Source organism: Pelodiscus sinensis, chromosome 11 (assembly GCF_052426305.1).
Source record: "Pelodiscus sinensis isolate ZL-2025 chromosome 11, ASM5242630v1, whole genome shotgun sequence".
Classification (NCBI taxonomy): domain Eukaryota; kingdom Metazoa; phylum Chordata; order Testudines; family Trionychidae; genus Pelodiscus; species Pelodiscus sinensis.
The window spans coordinates 25113638-25130293 of record NC_143062.1 but is presented as its reverse complement, the minus strand read 5'-3'; the positions used below and the strand labels follow the sequence as shown (position 1 = coordinate 25130293).

The 16656-nt window shown below is 41.8% G+C and overlaps 1 protein-coding gene across 1 annotated transcript in view; it reads left to right on the top strand.

The window, feature by feature from the left end:
• The window catches only part of DNAH12 (dynein axonemal heavy chain 12), a 235155-nt gene that overhangs the window by 138638 nt on the left and 79861 nt on the right, over positions 1-16656 (top strand). Inside the window, exons 42-45 of the mRNA XM_089781364.1 lie at positions 740-1039; positions 4237-4415; positions 6272-6464; positions 6569-6730. Coding sequence (XP_089637490.1) covers positions 740-1039; positions 4237-4415; positions 6272-6464; positions 6569-6730 — 834 coding nt within the window. The remainder of the gene's footprint in view (positions 1-739; positions 1040-4236; positions 4416-6271; positions 6465-6568; positions 6731-16656) is intronic.

Genomic DNA, 16656 nt, shown 5'->3' with positions numbered 1-16656 from the left:
ACAGCGAGCACTGGAGTTGGATTCCCTTGACAGAGTTTGTAGCAGGTGAACTAAGGAACCCTGTACTAAGAACCTAGGAGCAGGTCTGGGGAGAAGGTTTGGACTAAATTTTATTATTTTATTGTTTCTTTGCCTGTTAATAGGGTTATTTTTTAACTCTACAACAAGGCACATGGACTGTATCTTAGAGCAAGTGGGAAAGATGCTTGCTGACAGTGTTCATTATGCTATATGAAATATTCTTAACAAAGGTCTCCATTTCATCACACAAAATGAGCTAAAGACAGATGAAACACTCTACACAGCAATGGAGTATATACCATATATTATCAGTTGCTTGGGTATTTTTATGATCTTCGGGCTATTTAGTCATGCTAACAAATTGATTCACATAGCTGAAAATCTGTACAACTACCATGTCCATAATTCAGTCCTTCATGAGAGGAAGATTAAAACTCCACCCTGGAAGTCAGAGATTTAGGTTGTATTCCTGCTTCAGCATCAGGCTTCCTATGTGTAAGTCACTTATTCTAGCAGTGCCTCACTTTTGGATTAGTTATACTTTTAGGATGTGGATTGATAATACTTTTACCATACACTGATGATGTGAAGTTTGTTTAATATTTTTGAATTTTTTTCACAGAACAAAATATTATATAGAAAAATATGTTTTGCAAAAAAAAAAAAGCCATGTAATTGGTGCATATGTTTTTGTTCATTGCTTTTTTTCATATTTTAGGTATATAAGAAAGCCATGAAAAATCTTCTGCCTACACCAGCCAAATCACATTACACATTCAACCTGCGTGACTTTTCACGTGTTGTCCAAGGCTGCTTACTCATTAAAAAAGATTCAGTTGAAAGCAAGCATACGATGATTCGTCTGTTTGTGCATGAAGTGTTTCGAGTATTTTATGACCGCCTTGTGGATGACACGGATAGATCCTGGTTGTTCAAAGTAATGAAAGACATAGTGAAAGACCATTTCAAAGAAGCATTTGATTCTGTTTTTGCACATCTGAGGCAAGGGAATGCACCTGTAAGTAATCACAGTTGCCATTACAAAACAATTTATTTTTATTATTTTCAGTCAAAATGTCTGAATTTCAGTAGTGGATGTTTTATCTCATCTGTTTTGGTGCTCATTGTGTTGGAGCATGTTAACCTCCCACCCCAAAAATACCTACAACAAAGATTTTTCTCTTCTTTCCTTCTGGCAAGAGGTAGGCTTATGGTTTGTACTTTTTATTATCTACGTTACTATAAAAATAGGTTTTTTTTACTTTCAGGCATTCATGGTATTGAGTTATTTACTTTTCTGTATTGTGCTAGGAAAATATGTTGAAAACTAGAATTATATAATGCCCCTTGGGGGTGTGGGAGGAGGATACATTTTAGGAAATTAATTATTTTTCATCTTTTTGTGCATTTAAAGAAAATGTGATGGCTTTTGAAAATTTCTAGACTAGTTTGAATGACCTGACTTGTATGTCACTTTTAGATGCTTGTTTTGGTGGTGACTGATACACCTTTACTTTATAGGACTTTGTATACTTTATATGCCACATGTCTTGTACACTGAGATTAATTCATAATCATGTCTCTGTAGCTGATTTATTGATGGTATAAATATATGGAATTCTGTCCCTGTCTTTTCTCAAATCTGAATCAGTGGTCTTCCTTATTTAGGTTTAATGCTGATAGGCAGACCAATTTCCAGGTCATTTCCTTCTTGGCAGAGGTTACTCTTATAACTGATTGAACCTCTTTAGTTTTCATTCTCCTTCAACTAAGACAAACACTCCTGATCCTTATGATGCACATATTCCTCATATGTGTTCATTTTTTTAATTGTATCCTTTGGTATATATGGTTGTGACTATTTTCTTCCACTATTTGATCTGAGGAAGTGGGTCTGGCCCACGAAAGCTCATCATCTAATAAACCATCTTGTTAGTCTTTAAAGTGCTACATTGTCCTGCATTTTGCTTCATATTCCTCAAGGCTCTGTTGCACAAATTGTGACATGGTCTCTTGTTCTGCCCACAGAGTGACTGGGGTTGTCCTGAGTTCCAATCATACCTCCCTTGATAGAGCATATGGTACCACAGACTACTTCCTTGTGGCACAGGCAGGAACTCTTGCTCCAGGCTTCTTTTTAAGCAGATAAGCTCCTCTTGTGCCTCTTAGAACTGTATAAACAAAGGCAAAACTCAGTCAGTGGTCTCCACTGATTCCTATTTGAAAAGGCTCAGTAGCTTAATAGCTACTTTGGTAAGATATGCAGGGGATCTGTCTGGTTTCTGTCATAAAGAACTATTTCTTATTTTTCAAAAAAGGACAGCTGTCCTAAATATAGTCTCAGGATTCAGCACCATGCTTGGCTCACTACTTCATATTTACCTCCTCAGTTTTGTCCATATTCAAAGTCCCTTAAAGGGCATTTTGGATTTGACATGTTTTAAATATTATTAGAGCTTTACAGTTTTGTTCACTTAGGACATGGTCCTTTAGGCAAATTCTTTATTTGAGACATTTAGGGGTCTAAAATTAAAATAAAAAGTCTAGGTAACACAGACTCTAGGATGAATCAAGTTATATGATAAATCATTATCATCAGTCTGGTGTGTCTCTTCTCCCAGCTTTAGCACAGATTACAATGTGAAAGCCATTGGTACTTCTCCTTGGTGTGTCTCTTTTAGCCCATGATTTTTAAGACCAAAACCAAAAAAAACCTACCTCAAAACCCCAATCTGGAAGTAATTTACCAATGTTTATGACGAGAAGAAACCCATCTGTATCTTGGTCCATCTTCCTGAAAGAGTGATACAGATTGTACCTCCCTAAACCGGGAGACTCTGGTCTGGCAACATCCATGGTTTGGTAAGGAACATGGATGTCTCTGGACTAGAGAACTCCAGGGCTGGGAGCACAGTGGCAGCAGGCTGGCATATGGCAGCTCCAACCAGGGTTGAGAGCCGGTGTCAGCCTTGACTAGTGTCTGGCAGACGGTAGCAGGGGACCTCCCCTGGTCTGGCAAATTCCCTTGTTTGGGACTGGTCCCTAGGTTGCCAGACCATGGAGGTCCAACCTGTATCTGCAAGAGGAAACTCACTGATGAAGATTTTTGAATGGACTTCTGGAAACCTAATCTACTAAATGGAAAAAGCTTCTGTGTTTAGACTTAGTCTGTGAATTACTTATTGTCTAATAAAGAAAGAAGGTGGGCAAGGTAATATCTTTTCTTGCACTGAATTCTGTTGGCGAAAGAGACAAGCTTTCAAGCTACAGAGTTCTTCTTTAGGCCTGGGGAAGGTACTCAGAGTATCATAGCTAAATATAAGATGGAATAGGTTGTTTAGCATAGGTAGTAAACGCACATTCTAAGGGACCATTCCAGATGACCATTCGTTTTCTGTTGTGATCACATTCTAGTATTTTGGATTTTTTTTATATAATTTGATTTTCCCACCTTCTTTTGCCTTTTAATTGATAAGAAGATAAAGAACTAATATTATGGCTCAAGTTCTTACTTCCTAATATGGGGAGGAAGGTTGCTATCTGTATCTCTGTGTTATATCTTGGGAAAACTTGATTATGTTGGTGCATGAGACTGAATTAGTTATGTTCCAAGAATGAATAAAAAACATTTACTAGAGATGGACATAACCTGTAACTAAACAATGATAAAAGATCCCAATAGAAAAAAGTTTATCCTATAAATAAAAGAAAAATACCAAAATTGTTACTTATATCAAAGAGTTTGTCTACGTGGATCAGTAATGTAGACTAGGAGGTGTGATCTGTAAAGTGAAGTAATATATTGCTCATTTATTAGTCCATGTAGGCCTTGCTGGTGAGCACTAAAGTTTCCCTAGTGCACTTCAGTATATTGCTGCATGAAACAGTACTATATGAAAGTGCACTAGAGAACCTTATAAAGAGAATATACACCATAATACCACACAACACACTTTGAGAAAGTCCTGAACATCCCTTTTTTCTACATAAAACTCAAATATTACTAAAAATACCCACCCCCCATTAAATTAATAATCAACCCCAAAATAGAAGCCCTACCAATTAGGTAATCTAGTCAGTTACCTAAGGTTAAATATTTCAGAGCCCCTTTTCTATTTTATTGTATATTTAACCAGTTTTCATTTTATTTTTTAAATGTTCTGAATTAGGTAAATAACAATTGATTTTGACTTTGTTATTGATTCTATGCTATAGGTAACTGAAGAAGACATGAGAAGTCTGGTATTTGGAGATTATATGAACCCTGACCTTGAAGGAGATGAAAGACTTTATATTGAAATTCCAAGTGTTCAACAGTTCAGTGATGTTGTGGAGCAATGTTTGGAAGAGTATAACCAAACCCACAAAACAAGAATGAACCTTGTAGTTTTCAGGTGCACATACTTGACATTATTAACAAGTTGGTAAAAATACTCAATTTAGAGAATTTCACTTTTTACCTGTCTCTTACCCTTCACATGTCTTTGCCCAACTGTCACTGATTATATTACCTCTTGGCAGATGCTGAGGGCAATTCAGATGATTTTACTGGGATGCAAATGCACTGTACTTCACACCAGAAATTCTGTTTCTGATAGACAAAGTGTGGTAGTTTAACCACATTTGCTATGTTTTTTTCAGTTGACTTTATTGCTCCTTTTTTGGTGGGGAAAGGGAGTAGGTGGTGAGTAGTGATCTTTTCCATTCATGTCTCTGCTTATTTCTTCAGTTAACTGGTGTTCAAAGTAACATTTTTTCCCTCAGAGACCCTTCTCAGGAACACTCCTGTTAGCAATTTAGAAGTGCTGCACCAAATCCAGATGGTGCTCAAGCTGTGAATTGGCTCTCTAATCATCTATTAGGGGAGAGATCTACCATTTTTCTTGTGGCCTCTGGACTCTCATTTCACCAAGAAAAGAGATTCTGAGTCTGAGGGGGAGCACAGCCATGCCCCACTAATCACAGCTGCAGTTTTTCCAGTGAGCTTCTAGGTTGGGCAGAACAAGCCATCATCTCCTAGTGACCAAGCAGACAGAAAAATATCCTCAACTGGCTATCCAGGGTAATTAGAATTTGTTTTCTTTGAGATGATCAGATGTATTTGAAGCCAGTTTAAATGGTATGTCTCTTCATCATCTTAAAATGAGCTTTACACTGCCTTAGGAAGGAGTTCTTATCTCTCTTTTAGTCAAGTTTCAAAGGCAGACTCACTTTTGATGGCCTTTCTTTTCATCTCCTTCTGACACACTTTTCAGTGATGAGGGTGGGAATCTCCAGGTGCCATCTGTTAAAGAAATTGCTGGACTCTTTGTTTCCCAAAATAAGTGACAAAGTACATTTTATAGGAGGAAAACTTTGACCAGTCCCATACTCTTTCCTATGTGTTCTTCCCTGTTCTTTTCATACTATTGATATTTCCCAACGGGTAGGACTAATGGAGTTATTGTCCTTTAGAATTTGGAAAATTCTTTATTTCTTTATTTCTTCTTTTAGATTGACATCTTCATCAGTCCAGGCCCACTAATTCCTAAAGCTTTTATTTCATGATCGGGTGATATTTACATAGTTCTGTACATAGTTATAACAGTTATGAAAGATTAATTTTTCACTACATATACAGCTTTGGAGATGCTCTTCCAGGAAGGAAGTTGGGCTACATGACATTCTGTACTAATTCCCCAGGGCTGTGTCTACATTGGCATCCCTTTCCGGAAAAGGGATGCTAATGAGACACTTCGGAATTGCAAATCCGCGGGGATTTAAATATTCCCCCGCGGCATTTGCATTTACATGGTTGCCGCTTTTTTCCAGCGCAGGGTTTTTGCCGGAGAAAAGCGCCAGTGTAGATGCGATTTTCCGGAAAATAAGCCCTTTTCTGGGATCTCCTTATTCCTTCAAGTAGGAATAAGGGATCTCCTTATTCCTTCAAGTAGGAATAAGGGATCTCCCGGAAAAGGGCTTATTTTCCGGAAAATCGCATCTACACTGGCGCTTTTCTCCGGCAAAAACCCCGCGCCGGAAAAAAGCGGCAGCCATGTAAATGCAAATGCTGCGGGGGATATTTAAATCCCCCGTGGATTTGCAATTCCGAAGTGTCTCATTAGCGTCCCTTTTTCGGAAAGGGATGCCAATGTAGACACAGCCCAGGTGTATTGACAGAAAATAAAAGTATTAGCTTAGAAAAATATAATAAATTTATAAATTTACATTGTCGTTTGCTGTCATTATGTTTAATCTATTTCATTGCCAGGTATGTGTTGGAACATTTGTCTCGGATAAGTCGTGTTCTGAAGCAGTCAGGTGGCAATGCCTTACTGGTTGGAATGGGAGGGAGCGGACGTCAGTCCTTGACCCGTCTGGCTACAGCCATGGCAAAAATGTGTATTTTTCAGCCTGAGATCTCTAAGAGCTATGGTATGAACGAGTGGAGAGAAGATCTGAAGGTGAATATTAACATGCATGTCTTCTGGTTTTAATTTTCAAGAAGAAAGTTTTAGAGTATATCACACTTTGAATCAAGTTAAAGTTATTTTTTTGAACCTTCTAGAATCTTCTGAAGAGTGCAGGGATGAAGGGATTGAAAACTGTGTTTATAATCACAGACACACAGATTAAAGAAGAAGCTTTCTTGGAAGATATTGACAGTGTACTCAATACTGGGGAAGTACCCAATCTTTTTGCAGCAGATGAAAAACAAGAAATTATGGAGGTATCCTTATAAAATTCCTATATTACTCTTAAAATGTGATATCCTCTACTAAATTTAAAAGGGGAACCAGTTAACTTGACAACACAATTTTAAAGTAAAACTACAGGATTTTTGCATCAAGAATTTAACCAGATATACTTTAGTTAAATTGTCTGTTTACGCATGAATATATCATTTAATGACCTTTACTGTATCTTGTGTAATCATATTGTTACAAGATCTTATAAATTGCTTTAACCTATGCAGTCAGCCTCTATTAGTAGAAGCTTCTTGTATGGGCATTAGGGCATAGTTAGATGTCCTGTAATTAGGCACTTACTATTAGGGCTGGCTTTGAGGACATGTCCCATTTAACCTACTTATAGCTCAGAAGCACAAGAAGCCAAGTTGGTACATCTCTGAGGAAAGAAGAATAACAATTGGCAAAGCAAATGCAGCCTTCGGTAAACTTAGGAACATTTGTAATCTTAATACCGTATCCTTACATACAAAACTAAGCGTCAACCCAGTCATCGTTGCAGCCATAGCAACCTATTGCAGTGAAACCTGGCAACTTAAGAGAACAGATGCCCAGAAGTTAGATGCATTTCATCATAAGTGCTTGTGAAGAATATTAGGAGTAAGCTATGAGGAAAGAAAAATGAATGATGATGTTAGAAAATGGCTAAATCAAGGTTTTAAAATAATGTATAAGAGAAGACATCAATGGTTAGGGTATGTGTTACGAATTGATCGTAACTGATTACTGATTATGGCTCTAAGTTGGAACTCAGAAAATCCATCAAGAAAGAGGGGTAGACCTACGATGACTTGGAAGTGCACAATTACCAACGATGTAGAAAAAATTAATTTGCAATGAAAGGACTTATGTTACATGGTAGCTGATAAGCAAGGGTAGAGATTGAGGGTTGCCCAATGTGCTGAAAAGCACAGAATGGACTAAGGTGTAAAGTAATCCCTTTTAAACAGAGGGTTGTTTTGTTTATGAAATACCATGATGAAAGCACAATTCCCTTTTTCACTGCACCCTTGAAGCTCACATGGAAATCAGTGATAAGTGCATTAGCGTATTGAAAACCAGAAATGGGCAGTAAGTGTATGTGGTCAATTATATCTTACCATAACACTCATTTTGGATGCTTAGCACTTCCAAAAATTGGGGCTTAGGTTTCATAATTTGGATATTCAAAATGATTATAGTATTTTGAACATGTAGGTCTTAATCTTTACACATATCTGTGTCATGTCAGCTAATGAAGCATTGTGGTGTTACATTTCCAAAGTTTGTAGAAGTTGGTGCACGCTATGTGCACAAATGTTTTTATTTAATTAGTTATGTTTACTTGATACAGTTTCTTTAATTTTTCTTTCTTTGTGAATAAATAAATATACTGAAAGCAGCATTCCATATATTTTGCAAATAAGTTAGATTATATGATGATTTTAATTGATTGGATTTTAAGGCATTATCTTTTCAACCAAGTATTTATTAAAGATGGCTGTCTTGGGATAGTTCTGTTTCAATATTATAATTCTTTAATTTCAAATAAAATTTTCTGTATAGCATTTAAATGTGGTAATTACTCTCCAGTATGTTCATTGAGATATGGTCCATCAAAATAATTCTACCACCAATCTATCTTGCAATTTTATAGATAAAAAAAAAAGAATTGCTAGGTTATGTAAAATAATCCTGTTTTCTGGGGGGAAAAAAAGTTCTTCTTCAAGTGATGTTCCCATGGGTGCTCCACTGTAGGTGCTGGGCTTGCCCCGGCACTGCAGGACAGAGATGTTCAAAGCTGTACTCAACTGGACCGCACATGCATGGCAGGGCATCTCATGACGCTCGCACTCTCCCGCGCTGCACGATCCAGTCCCAACCAGTTCCTCTTCAACCACCTCAGGCTGCAGACGAAGCAGACCTTCTCTCCTCGTTATCCACTCTTTGTAAGACAAATCAGTTAATTCCACAACTTACCTTTAGTTAATACCTGTTCCCGTTACTGTTCTTCTTCTTCTTTGCTTAAAAAAAAAGGGGGAATTTTCTTCATATATCTTGTTTGAACTCTCTACGGCTAAGTTTCTGTTCTCCCCCCCATTACCGTTTTTGTATATAGTTAAAAAAAATAACAGAAGTTTTTCACTCTCTGCGGAGATGCCTGGATCCCCTGGATTCAAAAAATGCTCCCAATGCCGTCCTCCGACGGCCATGAGCCATGTATCGATTGCCTGGGAGAGATTCATGTGCCACAGAAATGCGTGCACTGCTCTAAGCTAACAGCCAGGGCTCGCCGCAACCGGGGAATGTGGCAGAGGATGATTTTATTTGACAAAGCCCTTCAGCCCCGGAGATCACCCTTGCCACCGAGCACAAGTCAACAGCCGCAAAAGAGGAGTGCGTCCTCCCCAACTCGGGCACCCCCAAAGAAATCCAAGCCATCTCCAGCCATATTGCTGCCCTTATCATCTCAGGGCAAGCCTAGTTCAGGAGGGAAGTCAGCTGCCTCCTCTATCACTACTCGGCCTTCCATTAAGGTTTCCAAAAGGGCAGAATTGCCTGGAACATTGGGTCACTTAGCTGCTGCTTCCACAACAGTTTCGGCACCACCGCCATCGGCACCATCCGCGGCGATGGAACCGCATACACAGTTGGCACCGACCAGAGCCCCTCCGGCACTGGAACTGGACTCTGCACCTACTTGAGCACGGGAGCAAACAAGCTGGACACTGGCACCGAAACTCATGGAACCTGCCCCAGCGCGAGACCACACAGCACCGCCTACAGTGCGGAACAGTGAGCCGCTAACTCCTCCACAGCACCGACCATCACCGTCGGCATATGGCCATGATGCGGAGCAGAGACGAAATGCACCATTTCGCCCTCATTACTATGCGGCCCCTCTCTCGGTGCTGGGACACACAGGACCAGCTTCGGCATGCCCGGTACCCTCAACACTGCAAACATCTGCACCAGCTAAGGCGCGAGCGAAGACCCATCATCTCTGTAATCCATCACCACCATCTTTGCTTTTAACATTCTCGCTGGCTCCATTGCCCTCTCCACCATCACCATCAAGCACTGGGAGATACGCAGCACCTGATAGACTACCATCACCGTTCCTTATGCCTCCAAGGGCTGCCACAAGAGACTCTCATTGTTTCTCTGCTTCTCCATCACCTCTTCCCAGACGATCTTCCTAGTCTCCACAGGGTGCTCTTCCAGGAAGGACTGCTTGGCGGAGATGGAGTTCACCTTTCCAGGAGCGGGAAGGCCTTGTTTGGACACAGACTGGCTAACCTTGTGAGGAGGGCTTTAAACTAGGATCGACGGGGGCAGGTGAGCAAAGCCCACAGGTAAGTGCTGAATGTGCGGGACTGGGAGATGGGTTGGAAATGGGGGGGACTACGGCCTATAATGGCAAGGAGAAAGGAGGGTCAGGGCACAACAGGGAGGCAAGATCAAATCAGTATCTTAGATGCCTATATACAAATGCGAGAAGTATGGGTAATAAGCAGGAAGAACTGGAATTGCTAACCAATAAATACAACTATGATATCATTGGTATTACAGAAACCTGGTGGGATGGGACGCATGATTGGAATGTTGGTATGGAAGGGTACGGCTTGCTCAGGAAGGACAGACAGGGAAAAAAGGGAGGAGGGGTTGCCTTGTATATTAAAAATGTACACACTTGGACTGAAGTGGAGATGAACGTAGGAGATAGCTGTGTAGAGAGTCTCTGGGTTAAGCTAAAAGGGGTAAAAAACTAGGGTGATATCATGCTAGGAGTCTACTACAGGCCACCTACCCAGGTGGAAGAGGTGGATGAGGCCTTTTTTAAACAATTAACAAAACTATCCAAAGCCCAAGATTTGGTGGTGATGGGGGACTTCAACTATCCAGACATATGTTGGGAAACTAACACAGCGGGGCACAGGCGATCCAATAAGTTTCTGGACTGCATTGGAGACAACTTTCTGTTTCAGAAGATTGAAAAAGCTACCAGAGGAGAAGCTGTTCTGGATTTGGTTTTAACAAATAGGGAGGAACTGGTTGAGAACTTGAAAGTGGAAGACAGTATAGGAGACAGTGATCACGAAATAATAGAGTTCATGATCTTAAGGAAAGGTAGAAGGGAGACCAGCACAATTGAGGTAATGGATTTCAGGAAGGCAGATTTTGATAAGCTCAGAGAACTTGTAGGTAAGGTCCCATGGGAAGCAAGACTGAAGGGAAAAACAACTGAGGAGAGTTGGAAGTATTTCAAAGGGACGTTGTTAAGGGCCCAAAAGCAAACAATTCCGCTGTGTAGGAAAGATAGAAAATATGGCAAAAGACCAGCTTGGCTTAACAAGGAGATCTTGCATGATCTCAAAATAAAAAAGGAGTCATATAAAAAATGGAAACTAGGACAAATAACAAAGGATGAATATAGGCAAGCAACACGGGAATGCAGGGGCAAGATTAGAAAGGCAAAGGCACAAAATGAGACCAAACTAGCTACAGGCATAAAGGGAAACAAGAAGACCTTTTATAAATACATTAAAAGCAAGAGGAAGACCAAGGACAGGGTAGGCCCACTGCTCAGTGAGGAGGGAGAAGCAGTAACAGGAAACTTGGAAATGCGGAGATGCTCAATGACTTCTTTGTTTCGGTCTTCACCGAGAAGTCTGGAGGTGTGCCTAACGTAGTGAATACAAGCAGAGAGAGGGTAAGTTTAGAAGATAGGATACACAAAGAACAAGTTAAAAATCACTTAGGAAAGTTAGATGTCACCAAGTCACCAGGTCCTGATGAAATGCATCCCAGGATACTCAAGGAGCTGATAGAGCAGGTATCTGAGCCTTTAGCTATGATTTTTGAAAAATCATGGCAGACAGGGGAGATTCCAGAAGACTGGAAAAGGGCAAATATTGTGCCCATCTATAAAAAGGGGATAAGAACAACCCAGGAAACTACAGACCGGTCAGTTTAACGTCTGTCCCAGGGAAGATAATGGAGCAGGTAATTAAGGAAATCATATGCAAACACTTGGAAGGTAATAAAGTGATAGGGAATAGCCAGCATGGGTTTGTGAAGAACAAGTCATGCCAAACTAATCTGATAGCTTTCTTTGATAGGATAACGAGCCTTGTGGATAAGGGAGAAGTGGTGGATGTCATATACCTAGACTTTAGTAAGGCATTTGATACGGTCTCGCATGATATTCTTATTGATAAACTAGGCAAATATAACTTAGATAGGGCCACGATAAGGTGGGTGCATAATTGGCTGGATAACCGTAGTCAGAGAGTTGTTGTTAACGGTGCTAAATCCTGCTGGAAAGGGATAACAAGTGGAGTTCCTCAAGGGTCTGTTTTGGGACCCGTACTGTTCAATATCTTCATCAATGATGTAGATATTGGGATAGAGAGTACGCTTATTAAGTTTGCAGATGACACCAAACTGGGTGGGGTTGCAACTTCTTTGGAGGATAGGAACATAATTAAAAATGACCTTAGCAAGTTAGAGAAATGGTCAGAGGTAAACAGGATGAGGTTTAATAAAGAGAAATGCAAAGTGCTCCACTTAGGAAGGAACAATCAGTTCCATACATACAAGATGGGAAGCGACAGTCTAGGAAGGAGCATGGCGGAAAGTGATCTAGGGGTCATAGTGGACCACAAGTTGAATATGAGTCAACAATGTGATGCTGTTGCAAAAAAAGCAAATATGATTTTAGGTTGTATCAACAGGTGTGTTGTAAGCAAAACTCGTGAAGTCATTCTGCCGCTCTACTCTGCACTAGTTAGGCCTCAGCTGGAGTACTGTGTCCAGTTCTGGGCGCCACATTTCAAGAAAGATGTGGAGAAATTGGAAAGGGTACAGAGAAGAGCGACAAGAATGATTAAAGGTTTAGAGAACATGACCTATGAAGCCAGGCTTCATGAACTGGGCTTGTTTAGTTTGGAAAAAAGAAGATTAAGGGGGGACATGATAGCGGTTTTCAAATATCTAAAAGGGTGTCACAAGGAGGAAGGAGAAAATTTGTTCCTCTTGGTTTCTGAGGACAGGACAAGGAGTAATGGGCTTAAAGTGCAGCAGGGGAGGTTTAGATTGGACATTAGGAAAAAATTCCTAACTGTCAGGGTGGTCAAATATTGGAATAAATTGCCAAGGGAGGTGGTGGAATCTCCCTCTCTGGAGATATTTAAGAACAGGTTAGATAGACATCTGTCAGGGATGGTGTAGACGGAGCTTAGTCCTGCCTTGAGGGCGGGGGGCTGGACTCGATGACCTCTTGAGGTCCCTTCCAGTCCTATGATTTTATGATTCCATCACTTCACTCTCAGAGATCTTACTCCACGTATGTTTATACCAGCTACCACCCATATAGGCGTTTTCCATCTCAGTCCTCATACCATCATAGAGACCGCTATGACTATTATCGCCATCGTAGGGACTACTCACCTCATTACTACAACTCACATTATTCGCACACATCCTCACCGAGATCCACGATGGGATATTCATCCTCCAGGCATTCTCCACTCTTGGCTCCTGCATTCTCTGAACAGGATCCACCTCCCGCCTATTCTCCCCCATCTGAACAGGGTGAGATACAACCGAATACAGAGGATGCACAGCCACCAGAGGTATCCCCAATGGATCATTCCTTCTCACCAGATGAGGCAGTTACACCAGATGAGGCAGGTGATGTTTCTCCACCATATGATGTGAGGCAGTTTCAAGACCTTTTTTTAAAGAGTTGCGGCCTCACAGCAAATACAGTTACAAGAGATTAAAGAAAAACAGCATCGCCTGCTAAAGAATTTACAAACAACCCAGAGTGCCAAACTAGCTATACCTCTGGATGAGGCGATATTAGAGGTGGCCAACGAGTTGTGGCAGACACCTGCTTCGGCCCTCCCAACCAACAAGTGCTCCAATAAAAAGTACTTTGTCACCCCTAAGGGCTCAGAGTTCTTGTTTTCTCACCCACAGCCCAACTTCCTTGTAGTTCTGGCAGCCCATCAGAGGGCAAAGGCGCCTTAATTTAAAACCAATCCATCAGACAAAGAGGTGAAAAGATGGGATTTATTCAGTAGGAAGCTATACACTTCCTTGACTTTACTACTAAGAATAGTGAATTACCTTGCTCACTTATCCAACCATAATTTTGACAATTATCCTAAATTGACTCCATTAATGGAAGCGTTTCCAGAGTCCAAAAGGCCACTTCTCAAATCCATTGTCCAGGAAGGTTACGCATCCACACGAGCAAGCCTACAAATAGCTATGGATGTCGCCAACAGTGCAGCTCGAACCACCCCCACTGTTGTGGTGATAAGAAGGGCCTCTTTCCTGAAGTCAGCTGTTGTTCCTAGAGAATTACAAACAAAAGTAGAGGACTTACTCTTTGATAAAGACAAGTTATTTGGTGAGCAGACAGATTCTGTGTTACATTCCAGTAAACACTCCAGAACTACACTTAGATCACTAGGAATGTACACCCCACCATTCAGGAGAAGACGCTATACTCCATTTCAAAGATGTTATGATTACTTTCACACCAGACAGCAGTGGCAGCATCAGCCATGACAATTCGATCAACCACGCCACCCCCAATGTCAGAGACCTCTGAGATGTAGGAATCTAGCCAACTGTGCGCAAACTCAATCGAGCAACAAGCAGCACATTTGACGTGTTGGTCGAGAGCAGGCAGACAACCCATCAAACCTCCATATGTTTCACCACCGTCTGAGGCCTTTCTACCATCAATGGTGCAACATTACCACCGACAGATGGGTTCTCGAAATAATTCAGTCAGGGTATGCCATCCCATTCTTATTTATACCTCCCACAAACCCACCATCCCCGTCCCTTTTCAGGGACCCATCTCACGAGGACTTATTATGCACTGAAATTACTCACCTGCTTCATATTTGTGCCATAGAAAAGGTTCCTCCTCCAATTCCAAGGGAGAGGATTCTACTCCCGCTACTTTCTAGTTTAACAGAAAACTGGTGGATGGAGACCTATATTGGACCTCTGACAGCTAAACAAATACCTCTGCAAACAGCGCTTCCAGATGGTGACCTTGGCCTCCATTCTTCCCACATTGGAGTGGGGCGCTTGGTTTGCTGCTCTCAACCTCAAAGACGCTTATTTTTACATAACAATTCATCCCACCCACAGGAAATTTCTACGATTCACAGTTGGTACAGGTCACTTTCAGTACCGAGTCTTGCCCTTCGGCCTTGCTTCCGCGCCCAGGGTCTTCACAAAGACATTAACAGTGGTTGCTGCTCATCTTTGACTCAAAGGGGTGATAATATACCCTTACCTAGAAAATTGTCTCCTGAAAGCAGGCTCATCGATGGAAGCATCAGAAATGCTGCGAGTTACAATCGAAACCTTCCTTCTCTTAGGCTTCCTTATCAACAACGACAAATCCATTCTTCGACCAACCCAAAATATAGAATTCATAGGGGCTCATCTGGACTCCATTTCAGCAAGAGCTTACCTGCCTACCGACAGATTTCAGGCAATACAAGCACTGCTGGACAAGCTCCTCTACAAATGATCCGTCCAGGTTATAACAGTGCTCAAGGTGATGGGCCATATGGCCTCAACGACATATGTTGTACCCCATGCCAGATTACACTTTCAACCACTACAGCACTGGCTCCTAAAGGTCTACAATCTGACAAGACATAACGTGCACAGAACAGTGACTATTCCTGAAACAGTCAAAGCTTCCCTCCACTGGTGGACCAGGGACAACAGCTTGCTCTCCAGTACCCCATTTTCGACAGCCCCCACCTTGACACCACATAAATAGTTGCGTCTCTTATAAGCTGGGGGGCCCATATGGGCAATCTTTCCATTCAAGGTCGCTGGTCTCCGTAGGAGTCTCTGCTACACATAAATCTCCTAGAGCTCAGAGCGGTCGCCAACGCCTGCAGGCATTTTCATGGACACCTCCGCAATTCTATGGTTGCTATCCTCACAGACAATATAGCGACCATGTACAGGCAGTCCCCGGGTTACGTACAAGATAGGGACTGTAGGTTTGTTCTTAAGTTGAATTTGTATGTAAGTCGGAACTGGTACATATTGTAGGGGAAACTCTAGCCAAACATTTCTCCAGAGCTCAGTTTTATTCTCCCACACCTCACTTCCCTCAGTCCTTTATTCTCAAGCTGAGGTGTCTGCTGAGAAAAGCCGCTCCGCGTCTCCCTCGTCTGCTGGGGGGGGGGGGGCGCTAGCTTCGCGTCTCCCTGGTCTGCTGGGGGGAAGCAGCTAATGTGGGGTTGCCTCACCCCGTTTGTAAGTAGGGATCCGATGTAAGTCGGATCCATGTAAACCGGGGACTGCCCGTACTACATAAATCGTCAAGGCGGTGCGTGATCCCAATTCTGCGCAGAGTCAACCCGATTATGGAATTGGTTCATTGCCAATGGCATAGCCCTTGTGACAACCTACTTACCTGGCATCACCAACACAATAGCAGATTCCTTCAGCAGGAATTTTGCAACAGACCACGAATGGGAAATTCACCAGGGAGTCCTTCATTCCATATTTTGGCGATGGGGCACCCATCAAGTGGACTTATTCACCACCTAATCCAACAAAAAGTGTCACCCTTATTGCTCCAGAGCCGGTCTCGGCCTCAGTTCTCTGAGGAACGCCTTCCTACACAACTGGGGGGCGGGGGTCCCCTCATGTACGCTTTTCTGCCTATGCCTCATCTCCAAAGTCCTCCAAAAGATCAAAATGGACAAAGCTACCATGATATTAATAGCTCCCGCGTGGGCACGCCAACATTGGTATCCATTTCTCCTCCGACTAGTGCGATACCCTCCGTACCATCTCTCGTTAATCCCAAACCTCCTCACTCAGGAGCGAGGCTCTCTCCTGTACCCGCAGTTACGCTCCCTGC